Source organism: Tachyglossus aculeatus, chromosome 5 (genome assembly GCF_015852505.1).
Source record: "Tachyglossus aculeatus isolate mTacAcu1 chromosome 5, mTacAcu1.pri, whole genome shotgun sequence".
NCBI classification, from domain to species: Eukaryota; Metazoa; Chordata; class Mammalia; order Monotremata; family Tachyglossidae; genus Tachyglossus; species Tachyglossus aculeatus.
This window is the reverse complement of record NC_052070.1, coordinates 97,488,929-97,502,877: the sequence shown is the minus strand read 5'-3', so window position 1 is coordinate 97,502,877 and position 13,949 is coordinate 97,488,929. Positions and strand designations below refer to the sequence as shown.

Sequence of the window (13,949 nt, the reverse complement as noted above, 5' to 3'; positions counted from 1 at the left end):
TAAGCAATCTGGAAAGGCTCTGGAATATTGGAAGAAAATGCTTTTACAAAAAGGAAGTGTTTATGGTCTAAATGTGACATTCCAAAGAATCTGTCGGAGTAAAGTTTGAGCCAGGTACTTTGGTTGGCTGGAGACTGGGTGGGAGGAGGAAGAAAAATGCAGAGCTTGTTAATTACTCTTCCCCTTTCAGTTTTTTTTTCTCTAATGACTAAAGCACAGAGCCATTTCACGTGCCAGGGACTACCTGGTTTGTTTTCTTATTCCTCTTCATTCACAGTTTGGAAGGCATTTGGAGAACGGCAGACTGGTGACTTTGCCACAGGGTTCAAGACACAGAGGGGCTGAACAGATGGAAATGGATTTCAAGCTGGCAAGATTTCAGCTGGACAAAAGGAAGAACTTACTGACTCGTAGGGGTTATTCAAATACTGGGATGGGTGTCCGATCCTGGAACTGTTTAGCGGACAGAAGAGAGGAGGCAGGGTGCTGGACCAGATGGCATACGCTGGTTCCTATCAGATCTTTGCTCAGGAGAGTTGCTGGCCTGCTCAGGTTGCAACCTAAAATTTGCTCGTTTTTTTTTTCCCCTAGGCTGAAAGCATAGGTGGCTTTGGGGCTCCCCCATGTGGGCCACGAGGCCTTCCCAGCCCCTGACTTTGGAGCTGGGGTTGGTTAGGGGCGAGAGAGACCCTCCCTGCATCTGGAATGGTCTTGAAGATGTCGTGTAGTAGAACGAAAAGGGAACTCCCATCCAAAGGAAGGTGATGTAAGCTATTTTAAGATGCTTCTTCGTGGGCGAATGCTTCCCCGGGCACCTCCCTTTATGCCTTCCCAACATAGCCAGTGGGCAAAGGGCACCAAACCTCCCCCACCCCACTTGCCCTCTGCTGCAGCCTCCGGGGCAGCTGGGGAGAATGGCAGGTGCAGCAACATGTGGGGTAGTATTCAATAGTATTTAGTGAGCGCTTACTAGGTGCAGAGCACTGGAGTAAGCGCTTGGGAAAGTCCAACACAACAACACATCCCCTGCCCACAACGAGCTTACAGTCTAGAGACGAGCTTATTAGTGTAGAGTCTAGTTTACAGTCTGACTTTCTCCCCTGGCACGGGGAGGTGAGAGAGACCGACAGGTGCAGCAACACGTGGGGTAATCATTCAATAGTATTTGAGCACTTAATATGTGCAGAGTACTGGACTAAGCTCTTGGGAGAGTCCAACACAACAATAAACAGACACATTCCCTGCCCACAACGAGTTTACGGTCTAGCGTTTAAGCCTACAATCTGACTTCCTCCCCTGGCACGGTGAGGTGAGAGACTGACAGTTGCAGCAACACGTGGGGTAATTCATTCATTCATTCAATCGTATTTATTGAGGGCTTCATGTGTACAGAGCACTGTACTAAGCGCTTGGGCAGTACAAATAGGCAACATATAGAGACGGTCCCTACCCAACAGCGGGCTCACAGTCTCGAAGGGGGAGACAGACAACAAAATAATCATTTAGTGGTATTTATTGAGCGCTTAACGCGAGCAAAGCACTGGACTAAGCGCTTGGGAGAGTCCAACATAACAATAAACAGAAACATTCCCTGCCCACAACGAGTTTACAGTCTAACGTCTAGCTTAAACTTTGCCTTTCTCCCCTGGCACCGGCGCTCGGGAAAGGGTCGGACGCCTGGGGCAGCCCGGGACACGCGGGTCCTCCCCCGGGCAGCCCGTCTTCTTATCTGCTCGCAGCCTCCTCCCTCGGCCCCGTGGGGTGACCCGCCGGGCCGCCCCCGGTTGCGGGCCGAGCCGGGGAGGAGGAGGAGGAAGGGAAGCGGGTGGCAGCAAGCCCGCGTCAGCGGGCACAGGGCAGGAGGAGGAGGAGGAGGGGGAGGGAGGGTAAAGGGGCAGTGCCCGCCGAGGGGCGGTTTGGGGCGGAGCAGGGCCCGGGGCAGAGGCAGCAGTCCTCAGGAGGAGGCGAGGCGAGGCGAGGCGAGGCGAGGCGAGCGGTGCCGGTTGGTCCCGCAGCCCTGAGATTGGCATCGCCACAGCAGCAGCACGAGGAGGAGAGAAGGGAGAGAGGGAGGTGGCCACTAGCAGGAGGAGGAGAGAAGGGAGAGGAGGAGGGGGAAGAAAAGGAAAAGAAGGGGAGGAGAGGAGAAAGGGGAGAGGGGGAGGAGAAAAAACGAAAAGAAGGGGAGGAGGAGAGAAGGGAGAGGAGGACAGGGAAGGAAAAGAAGGGGAGGAGGAAACAAGCGAGAGGAGGAGGGGGAAGGAAAAGAAGGAGAGAAGGGAGAGGAGGAGGGGGAAGGAAAAGAAGGGGAGGAGGAGAGAAGGAGGGGGAAGGAAAAGAAGGGGAGGAGGAGAGAAGGAGGGGGAAGGAAAAGAAGGGGAGGAAGAGAGAGGAAGGGGGGAAGAAAAAGAAGGGGAGGAAGAGAGAAGGGAGAGGAGGGGGAAGAAAAAGAAAAGCAGGAGAGAAGGGAGAGGAGGAGGAGGAGGAGCAGGAGGCACCGAGGTTTCTAGCCGCTCCAGATCGGAGCAGGAACTGGGAGGGGAGAGAAGAGGGAGGGATCGGAGCTCCTCCTCCTCCTCCGCCTCCCTGCTGCTGCCGCCCGGCGGGGACACAGACACACAGACACACACAGGCACGCACACAAGCCCGGGTGCCTGGAGAGAGCGGGAGCGGCCCAGCAGGAGGAGGAGGAGGATGCAGGAGAAGAAGCCGAGGGGCTCTGGGGGCGGCGGCGGGAGCCGGAGCGGTGAGCTGCAGGGGGATGAGGCGCAGAGGAACAAGAAAAAGAAAAAGAAGGTGTCCTGCTTCTCCAACATCAAGATCTTCCTGGTGTCCGAGTGCGCCCTGATGCTTGCCCAGGGCACGGTGGGCGCTTACCTGGTGAGTCCCCTTGCCGGCTTGGCCGGGGAGTACCCCCGTTCGTCTCCTCCCTCCTCTCCCTCCCCCCGCCCGATGCCCTCCTGGCACGAGACTGGGGGTGCCCAAGGACTCGAATTGAGCATGAGCTCAGCTTGGCGTTAAGGGTAGCAAGTGATGCGGGGGAAAAGAGGAGGAGGAGGGAGGCAAAACTGGGATGCCAGGGATCAGAGGGGGCTGCTGAAGATGTCCTAGCGCCGCTGGGCACCTTGGAAGCGCCAGGCCCCTTGTCCGTGAGTGGGCCGAGGATGCCCAGGGGTTGTAGGTGGGATGGAGCGAAGCCGGTCCTACTATCCAACAACCCTGACCAAACCGTGTCCACTACTCCTTTAGAGGAGAGACGGGATGGGGATGGCTCGGACAGCATACCCCGACCTGGGGCTTCAGCTTAGCCTCACTTCCTAGCCCAGCCACCGGTGGAATTTGCCCCCATTAGACATCAATTTCTTCAGGTGTTTTTCACCACCTCCGATCGCTTGGGAATTCGAGTCAGGTGAAATGCACCCAGGTGTGACGCGGATCCCGGTTGCGGGGGTGGGCAGGTAGGGGTAGCATTTTCTTTTTCCCTTCTCCAAGAGCCGTCTTTCACCGATGGGGATAAAGTTACTATACCTGACGGGTGTCGCAAGTTAGTGGACTTTGGGCTGGTCCGTCTTTCATAGCCTAATGTCCCGTGGTGGTCCGTCGGAGCGGGGGAAACGGGTGCATCTTTTAGAGAAAGGGCGAATCGGTTTCTTCTCACGCCTGGGAGGGGGATTTTTTTAATACTCAAATACTTAAGCACAACTACTCGGCTATCAAATGACTCAGCACTGTCGAACATCTAGCATCTCTCCCTTTCCCCCTTTTATTTTCCACCTTTTGGTCTCAGATAGAATGCAACTTGGATGCTAGGGGGATGGCTTCTGGTTTTAGGACATTTCAAGGTACAAAGGAAAATCCTTCAGGAGTGGTGGGTTGAAGTCTTTGCCTGGCTGGTTTACGCAAAGCTTGCATTTGGATAGATGGCACTGGGTTTGAGTTTTATTGAAACACTGTGACGGAGACCGTAGTGGACCTGATTTCTGCGGCCTTGTATTGATATCCGGGGGATAGAACCGTGTCAGTTTTAATACTACAACCAATCTATAAACTCCGACCCTAGCTGAAGGTGAAGAATAGCCTCACATGAGAGTACCTAGTGTCCGTAAAAACATTTGCCGAGTAACGTCTGGAAATGGGGTCCCTGCAAACTCTACTGAGCATTCATCATACAGTGCAGTGGCCCATAACTGAATTTATCCCCTTTAGGATGGCAGAATTTTATCTTAGGTCCCTGAAAATCATATGCAAATCCATTGCCTCTTCTTCCCTCTTGAAGTTATTTGAAGATATTTGTGCTACCAGTATTCCTGAGGCATTGATCCGTATAACCTGGATGAGGCAAGCATTGATTCAGACTTTACATACTGGTTTCAATCAATGAACCCAATGACTTTCCTTGGTCAGTAATTAAAAATGGTCTGTTGCATATAGGTACTGCTAGGTGATGTTCATATATATACTTTTATGCATATATGTCATGCCATTTAAATTTGCAGCGTAAGAACCCCACCCTGTGTCTGAGCTGCATTTAGACAGGCTCCTCTGGAAATCATTTCACTGTTACAATATCATCCCAAATATTCCATTGGTGACAAAGTGTATATTGCTCGAGTACAGTCAATATATGCACGAGAAAATTGTGCATACAGTCTAGCCTGCTTATTCATAATTCTAGATCACTCCTGAATCAGATCCCACTCCAGCTACCGGTTTTCTCCAAAGATTACTGTTTCACCTCCAGCAGTCACCAACCCAACATCTAGCATGACTAACAATAAAGTTGGGCAGGTCGATTTGTATGGTAACAGTCTGAAGGACTTTTTAAAGAAATACAATGAGAAGAGGGACAAGGGAGTTCCGGGGTGGTTTTCAAAGCTGAACAGTAAGTGGATCCGAGGGTTTATTAGGTGCCAAAGTCACTTGGGAGTTTTCGGCTTTTCCCCTGCCCTCTCCCTCCTTACCGAATTGGCTGATGAACATCCGTGATGGTGTTTGCTGATCTGTCACCTTTCCGGATGAAGAACTCTTTAGGTAATAGAGGCAGTAGTCCTTGAAAAGTGACTTCCAGGGTCCCAAAGTGAGGTGTAGGCTCAGGATACGGTCAGGCTCAGAAGGTGCATGAACTCTTTATCTTGATCTGCTGAGGACAAAATCAGGGGTCTCCTTCACCCCACAATCCCAGACCCTCCTTTGTTATCTCTTTTCCTTAGGGAAAGAAATCATTTACTCTCCAGGCTTCACTGAGCCAACTTATTCGTGGTTTGGGCTTTGTGAGTTTCCGAGTCATCTGTGGGGACCATTTTTTAAACTGACTTGCCATCTGAGGGTGCTCTGGGGTGAGAGGATGCTCTACTGTGCATGCACGTGGAAGTGTGCCTGTTCCAGAAAGGGATGGTTGGTTGGGATTTCTGCTCTGAAATTCCTTCATTTCAACTGTTCATAACTTTCTCCTGGTGAAACCTGAGGGTATGTATTTGTGGACATACGACGCAGATGCTTGTGGTGTGTTTTACATATATCATTTATGTCACATATGAATCAATTGTATTTATTGAGCACTTATTGTGGGCAGAGCACTGTACTAAGCACTTGGGAGAGTATGGCAGAGTTCGTAGACATGTTCCCTGCATAACTAATCAGCCTGGATCCTGTACAATATAGGCAACATTCTGTAGCGTATTTCATGGGCATTCTGCCCTTGGATGTTGTGAATTTTATTTGCGCTTTATGCCCAAGTTTACATTTAGATGTCTGTGCTATGTGCTGCATATCTCCTTTATGAGCTATTTTAGCCTAGTATGCATAAGACAGTAAATGCAAATAATCCATGCCGTCTGTTTAATCTCTGATGCCCTAAATTTATATGTTCTCTCTGGAATTTGTGTACTGGTTTGGGGCTTTGTTTAATTCCCCCCCCCCCCCCCAGGTCCTTTTCAAAAACAGAAATGACCAGTGACTGCAGCGATACTGGTGAAAGCACCAGCTCATCGGCTAGAGTTGTTCACGCTGCAGAACTCAAAGGCAGCAAGTTGCTCTGGATTTCAGCATCAATTTGGGCAATCGGGTCTGGTTTTCTTCTGCACCAGCGGGACCTGCCCTGAGGGGAAACCCACGGCCACTGCTGTCATTGCTAAGTTGTCTGTTGAGTAGGTGAGGGATGTTCAGGGAAGAAGAGGGGTTCTGTCCAATCAGTTGTCCGCCAGCTCAGCTATGATGACTGGGATCAAGCTGATTCCCTTGGCCCCAGGTATGAATCGGATTTCAGAGATTGGTCCCATTTGGGAATATTCAAACCAAAGAGCCAGCTTCAGAACAAACCCAGTGATCTATAGCGAAAACATCCAGTCACCCTGTCCGCCAAATCGCTTCCCAACTGCTTGGGCACTCCTCTTTTCAGCTATGAGAGACACACTCATTTTGAGCGCATCATGGCTGCTTCCGACACCACTAAAGTAGTCTCCGCTTTTCAATCTCTAGCTTCAGATGGCCCTGTTGCAAGATGACCTAGATGCAGACACGGCATCTGCTCAAGTCATGGACTGGATAGAAAAAGGGCAACCACAAGGGGAAAAGTGCTAATGGTAGAGTCATTCTCTGCTCACTTTATCGGCTGGTTTTATAGAAGCCTGTTGAGATGGTTCCTGCTCTGTGCCAAGGGAATAAAGAGTGGGCTGTAGTTATTACCGAGTGTGGGGTAAGGCTATGTAGGAAATGAAAATCTCTGGGGTTTCCTGGGCCACAGGGATAGGGCCGCAAATGCAAAATATGTTTTTGTTTTCTCGGGGAAGAGCACTACACGATTTGTTCCTATTGGGTGAGGTTGGCAATCATCTCCTCGAGTGTTTATGCAAAACTTCAAGACTATATTAGGCCTGAATGGATTTTAATGGCTTTGCCTTTGGTGTTGAAGCAATATCCCTCCAGCCTTGCTATTTTTCAACAAGCCATCCTTTTTCACATACCAAACCCCCAAACAAATTGCAAAATTTTTAGAAGTCATCATCAGAATGATCACGGTGACTAATAAAACTGCATTTTACTTAATCTAATTTTTGCGAACACTTCAGTTACTCTCAGTGACAAATTTGCTACCATTTACATAATTTCTATCATGCTCCAGACTGGCCTGATCCAGACATTTGGTGAAAAATGACTGAACCAACAGTTCATTTCTGGTAATTTTTTTTTAAAAAAAAGACAGCTTGAGGGTACACTTTGCCTGTTGCTGTTGTTGTTTATTTTTTCTTTTTCAGTGGTACAGGACATAGTGGTTGTGGAGTTAACTATGACCTCCTCTGGTTTCTTTCATGTATTTGATTCTTTTACTTTTTTCTTGGGGCCTTCACATCCATTTTGGACCCTTGAACACTGGTGAAACGATTACCTCACAAATCCCCTGCTCATCCCTTCAGCCTTGCTCTTTATGAGCAGCGGCAGCATGGGTCCTGCTGTGTTCTGTGAGTTGGCTGATCTGATTCCATTTCAGGAAAGTTATCCGTGCTTTGCTGTTGAACTTTATGGCAGGTCTGTTCCACTGTTGAGCTAAAGCAGCTTTGGAGACAGAGAGTTTATTTTCATTTTATCTCTACGACTAAGGGATCCTTCAACCGCTGCCTTGTTTGGAGGCATTGGCCTGAGGGAGGGGAGGATAAATAAGGAGAACATCAGAAGTAGAATAACTATTTCCTCAGCTTGAGGAACTCTACCACTGCAGACTTGTTGGCTAGGACCCAGGCGAAATTGGCCTGTCCCAATGGACCCAATGATGGGCTAGAAATCCAGGGGTTTTCCCCTGCCCAGGTCTAGCTGGCATCCAGCTCATCATCATCTCAGATTGGCACCAACTCCAGCCCCTAGAGAGCACCGAACCAGGCAGAAGTGATCACAGGCCAAACTGGAAGTTAGTCCTAGCTTAATTCTTAAAGGCAAGAGGGGGAATCCAATGGTACCTGGACAATTGCCCCCAAGGCTCCTGGAAGATGTAGTCCCAGCACCAAAGCGAAGCCACAGTGGTTATGCTTGGTAGCCCAGTCACCACCCTGGGCATACTCCTCTCTTCCACCATGCCCAATGTCTGGTAAGATTGGCTTGTTGCCAGAACTAACCTGAGATTTCCAGCATTGAGCATGCTTATTGTTCTTCCCTTCTAGTCCCCTGCTAAAACAAGCCATGCATCCAACTGCTGAGCCCTTGGCAGCCACACCGGGCAGACCTGGAAGCCCAGGGCAGGCTTTGGGCTCAAGGGGAAAAATCCTTTCTGGGATCCTGAGTTTAGGTGCTTGGGTTTCCTTGGGAGAGCCCCCCGAACAGGACTCTTTCTACTGCCTTCTCTCTCCTGGGCATGGTCTCCTACTCCTAATCTCTCCTTCTCTCTTCCCTAGAGTCCTGCCCTTTCCCTTAACTTCCTCCCTCCCCTTCCTCCCCTTTTAAAGGCTCACTGCTGCTGTTGTACCTTCTGCTGCTTCTGGGGCAGTCTGAATGCTGAGCCTCGTGTGAATTACTCAAGCTCCTCCCCTGGACTTGCTGCCAGGGGAGAGCTGGTGATACCAGATTCCGTTGTTAGTTTCCTTGAGCCAGAAGGGATTGGCCTTGAGGTAACCAGATGGTCATCACTGGAAGCCAAGTAGGGTGGTCCACTGGCAGAATTCAAGAATATCAGACACCCCTTTGCCAATACCCCAGGTCTCCTAATTTTAGAAGTGCAAAAGTAGTTGAAAATCACCTTACCTCCCATCTCTGCCTCATTGCTCATTTCAGTCCACCACTGGGAATGTTTTCCCACTCACCTTTGCCAATCATGTTTGTCCCCTCTTTCAAACTCTCTGAAAAGTCACCTCCCCCTGGAAGCATGCCCGCTTCCTCCCCAGTCATACCATTCCTTCTGCCATTTACATTGCTACTTATTTTTGGTTGTTTTATCGCTTCTGTTTTGTACTTCCAGTTGTCCTATGTTGTTGGGGTTTCAATCTTGAAATAAACCTACATCAAGGAAAGCTGATGTGGTAGTAACCACCCTCCATAAGGCACTCACAAGGTCATTGATTCCAACACTGCAGCGTCTTGTAACTAAACAGACTTGCTTTGTGGGATGAGCATTCCCTAATGTTTGAACAACATTCTAGCCAAAACATGTGGTGAAAGCACACCTTATGGAAGAACAAAATGTCTTCACACGTAACTCACAGACTTAACTGTTGTGTCATCAGTTAATGAGGTATGTCTTTCCCATTAGATCGCAAGCTCTCTGAGGTGAGGGATCAAACTTCTGTACTTTTCCCAAGACCTGCTGGGTGTTCTGCCTACAGCATACTCAGCTCTTCCACTTTGTTGGTTTTTTACTATGCACTTTGGATAGAAAGCTGCTAGGCGTTTACCTCACTGATCTCCTACTGCAATCTAACCCATACAGTTAGCTCTCCTCACGCCAACCTATTCACCATACATCAGTCTCATCTGTCTCACTGCTGATTCCTTGTTCATGTCCTCCCCCTGGCTTGGAACTCCCTCCCCTTTCATATCTAACAGTCCACCACTCTTACCATATTCAAAGTCCTACTTAGATCACATCTCCATGAGGCCTTCCTCATTTCCCTTATTTGCCCTCTCTTCTGCATAACCCATGCCCTGTGATCTTTACCACTTAAGTACTTAATAGTCACCCCACTTCCAACCATATAGAACTTAACTGTACATCATTACACTCTGCTATTTCTTCTCTCTGTAGATGATTTTAATGTCCACCTCCCCTCCAGACTCTAAGCTCCTGGGGACAGGGATCATGTCCCTGACTAAGCCCTCCTTTCCTCTTCTTCCACTCCCTTCTGCGTCAACCTGACTTACTCCATTTATTCCTCTCCACTTCCAGCCCCACAGCACCTATGTACATATTTGTAATTTATTTATTTGTATTAATGTCTGTTTCCCCCGTTAGACTGTAAGCTCACTGTGGGCAGCAAATGTGTCCATTTGTTATATAAGTGCTTAGTGCTTTGCACATAGTAAGTGCTTAATAAATATGATTGAATGAAATAAATTAATGCCAATGCTATCATAGTGCACTCTCCCAAACAGTATAGTGCTCTGCACACAGTAAGCTTCAAAAATGCCATTTATTAATTGATAAAAAATGAAATGACCCAATTCAATCCCTGATCATATCCATACCCCTTCTTGACCTGGAAGGTGGGGGATGGCGAGGACAACAGGTTGCATTAGTGGAAAGACCACTTGCCTGGGGATCAAGAGACCTGGGTTCTAATCCTGACCCCACCACGTGCCTACTGCATGACCTTGGGCGAGTCACTTAACTACTCTGTGCCTCAGTTTCCTCATTTGTAAAATGGAGATTTAAAACACGTTCTTCCTCCTATTTAGACAGTGAGCCACAAGTGGGACAGGGACTGTACCGGACCTAATTGTCTAGTATCTACCCCAGCCCTTAAGTCAGTGCTTGGCACATAGTAAACATTTAGAAAATACCACAATTACTCTTATTATTAAGAACTGCACTTGTGCAGATTTATAATGGAAAACCCCGGACTTACTAAGGCCACATCTAATTTCAACGAGGAATGAACTGTGTCAGTTTCTGAAGTACTGAACCTTACAGAGCCAAATGACCTAATTGACAATTACATCGGCAGGCACTGTTCTTGATCAAGTAGAGCTGAGAGAGCTTCTCCTCTGGGGAAGCTGTCTGTCATCGTAGAGGCTCAAAGTTGTGGTTTCTGTTTCAGCCAGTATTCTGACTTCTTCTTTTTGGTTCTTCTTTGTGTCATGGAACTAAGTCATACAGGGAAGGGAAAGCCATGATAATTTAGGTCTATGAGCCCCCTTTTCTGAGATAAAATAGAAATAAGATTGCTAATTCCAAAATGTCCTTGAAAAGTCTTTTCGGCAAAGCAGTCTATCAATCGGAAGTACTATTGAGCACTTATTCTTTGCAGAACACTCTCCTAAACACTTGGGAGAGCACAGTAGAGTTGGTAGATTTGATTCCTGCCCACAAATAGCTTGTAGTCTAGAGGGGAAAATGGACATTAAAATAAATTACAGATAGGGGAAGCAGCAGAGTGAAAGGATATTATTATATTATTATTATTATTACATTGTTATTATTATTACATTATTATTATTATTATTATTATATTTAGACTTCTAGACTGTGAGCCCACTGTTGGGTAGGTACCATCTCTGTATGTTGCCAACTTGTACTCCCCAAGTGCTTAGTACAGTGCTCTGCACACAGTAAACGCTCAATAAATACGATTGAATGAATGAATGAATTATATTTGTTAAGTGCTTATTATGTGTCAAACACTGTTCTAAGTGCCAGGGTAGATACAAGTTCATAAAGGCTCACAGTCTCAGTAGGAGGGACAGGAGGTATTGAATCCTTTATTATTTTTACAGTTGAGGAAACTAAGGCAATGAGAAATTAAGTGACTTGCCCAAGGTCACACAACAAGCAATTGACAGAGCCAGGATTACAACTCAGATCCTCTGACTCCCAAACCCATGCTCTTTCCACTAGGCCTCACCACTTGTCATAAGCACAAAAGTGCCGTGGAAGTTGGGGTAATGCTAAGTTGGGGCAAAGCTGATCCGGGGTTGAATGTTCATTTTGCTCTTGAAGGTAAAGTAACTCATCAGTAGTGATTTTCAGTTCTGGACATAGGGCTCTTTCATTATTCTCTGGGAACAAAGACTGCCTCACAAAGGGAGAATAACACAGCTTTACCCCAGTCCATGCTCTGTAAACTAGAGAAAATCAACATAGTGGAGTGGATGCTTGGCCTTTACCCTTTAATGCTGAAACTTCACTTTTAAACTGAGTGCCGTGAGTTTGAAACTTTTAAATGGAGTTTCTCACTGAGTTCCTGTGTTTGGGGTGGAGAGCCAATTAGGAAGTGCAACCAACCAGCTTATGTTGCTGAGCCCTGCTGGGACCAAGACACCCAGATCAGTGGCCTATAGCAACCATTCTGAGTGAATCAAGATGGCAGCAGAGGATGGGATGGAACGGTGCCATGATTGCTGCCCTCCACAGCACATCTCCTCCATTCATTCAATCATATTTATTGAGCGCTTACTGTGTGCAGAGCACTGTACTAAGCGCTTGGGAAGTACAAGTTGGCAACATATAGAGACGGTCCCTACCCAACAGTGGGCTCACAGTCTAGAAGGGTAAGACAGAGAACAAAACAAAACATATTAACAAAATAAAATAAATAGAATAAAAGTGTACAAATAAAATAAATACATAGAGTAATAAATACGTACAAACATATATACACATATACAGGTGCTGTGGGGAGGGGAAGGAGGTAAGGCGGGAGAGATAGGGGGAGCAGGGGGAGAGGAAGGAGGGGGCTCAGTCTGGGAAGGCCTCCTAGAGGAAGTGAGCTCTTAGTAGGGCCTTGAAGGGAGGAAGAGAGCTAGCTTGGTGGATGTGGGGAGGGAGGGCATTCCAGGCCAGGGGGATGACGTGGACTGTGGGTCGACGGCAGGACAGGCAAGAATGAGGCACGGTAGTCTTAATCTCCTCCAAGAGGCCTTCCTAAACTAAGCCTCACTTTTCCTCATCTCCCACTCCCTTCTGCATCACCCTGATTTGCTCCCTTTACTCTTTCCCCCTCCCAACCCCAAAGCACTCCTGTAAATAGCTGTAATTTTATTTATTTGTATTGCTGTCTGTCTCCCTGACTCTAGACTTTGAGCTGGCTGTGGGCAATGTCACTGTTTATTTTGCATTGTATTTTCCCAGTAGTCCTGGGTGCCTGCTGGGTAGATGGATAGGAGGGGAGAAGATTTAGGGTTAAGGGGAGCTCCATGCATGGCCAGTATGGGCATTCCTAGGGATAGCTAAGCCATGTGTGTGTAATCTGCCCAACTCCCTACTTAAACCCACAGAGGAAAACCTACCCAATATCTTCCCCTTAGCTGGGAGGTGGTATAGGACTCTTTTGTCATCATGGGCACCTGTTAGAGTCTAACTTACCACCAAGTCCTCGGCCAGGCCTGTGGGTATCAAGTGGCCCCACCCCATCTGGTGGCACTGTGGACCTCTCAGCCCCAGATTCAGCAGCCTATGATGGCCTTGGGTCCCTTCCCCATGCCAGGCACTGTACTAAACATTGGGGTGGATATAAGCAAATCGAGTTGGACATAGTACCTGTGCCATGTGGGGCTCACAGTCTCAATCCATATTTTACAGATGAGGGAATTGAGAAACAGAGACATGAAGTGACTTTCCTAAGGTCACAAGGCAGACAAGTGGCAGGGTTGGGATTAGAACCCATGACCTTCTGACTTCTAGGCCTGTGCTATAGCCATTAAACCATGAAGGCTTTGTGTGCTGGGCGTTGTGAGGCAGGACTAGAGTGCTATGGCCACATAGACCTGAAAATGATGAGGGAGTTCGTTCATTCAGTCGCATTTATTGAGCACTTACTGTGTTCATAGCACTGTGCTAAGCGTTTGGGAAAAAATAATATAACAATAAACAATGATATTCCCTGCCCACAACCAGCTCACAGTCTAGAGTTGGGGAGACAGACATCAATATAAATAAATAAGATTACAGCTATTTACATAAGCGCTTTGGGGTTGGGATGGGGGAAGAGCAAAGGGAGCAAGTCAGGGTGAAGCAGAGGGGAGTGAGAAATGAGGAAAAGTGGGGCTTAGTTTAGGAAGGCCTCTTGGAGGAGATGTGCCTTCAATAATGCTTTGAAGCAGAAGTTTCCCTCCCTTCAGAAAAGAAATACAAGGTGAGGAGTATACATCATCATCATCATCATCAATCGTATTTATTGAGCGCTTACTATGTGCAGAGCACTGTACTAAGCGCTTGGGAAGTACAAATTGGCAACATATAGAGACAGTCCCTACCCAACAGTGGGCTCACGGTCTAAAAGGGGGAGACAGAGAACAAAACCAAACATACTAAC

At 47.7% G+C, this 13,949-nt stretch overlaps 1 protein-coding gene across 2 annotated transcripts in view; it reads left to right on the top strand.

Annotated features, from left to right (window-relative positions):
- The first annotated feature begins 2,582 nt into the window (after positions 1-2,582).
- SLCO3A1 (solute carrier organic anion transporter family member 3A1) overlaps positions 2,583-13,949 on the top strand; it is a 344,892-nt gene continuing 333,525 nt past the window's right edge. For both annotated transcript variants that reach the window (XM_038747216.1, XM_038747215.1), the window contains exon 1: positions 2,583-2,880. In XM_038747216.1, the coding sequence (XP_038603144.1) occupies positions 2,695-2,880 (186 nt within the window). In that variant the 5' untranslated portion in view covers positions 2,583-2,694. The remainder of the gene's footprint in view (positions 2,881-13,949) is intronic.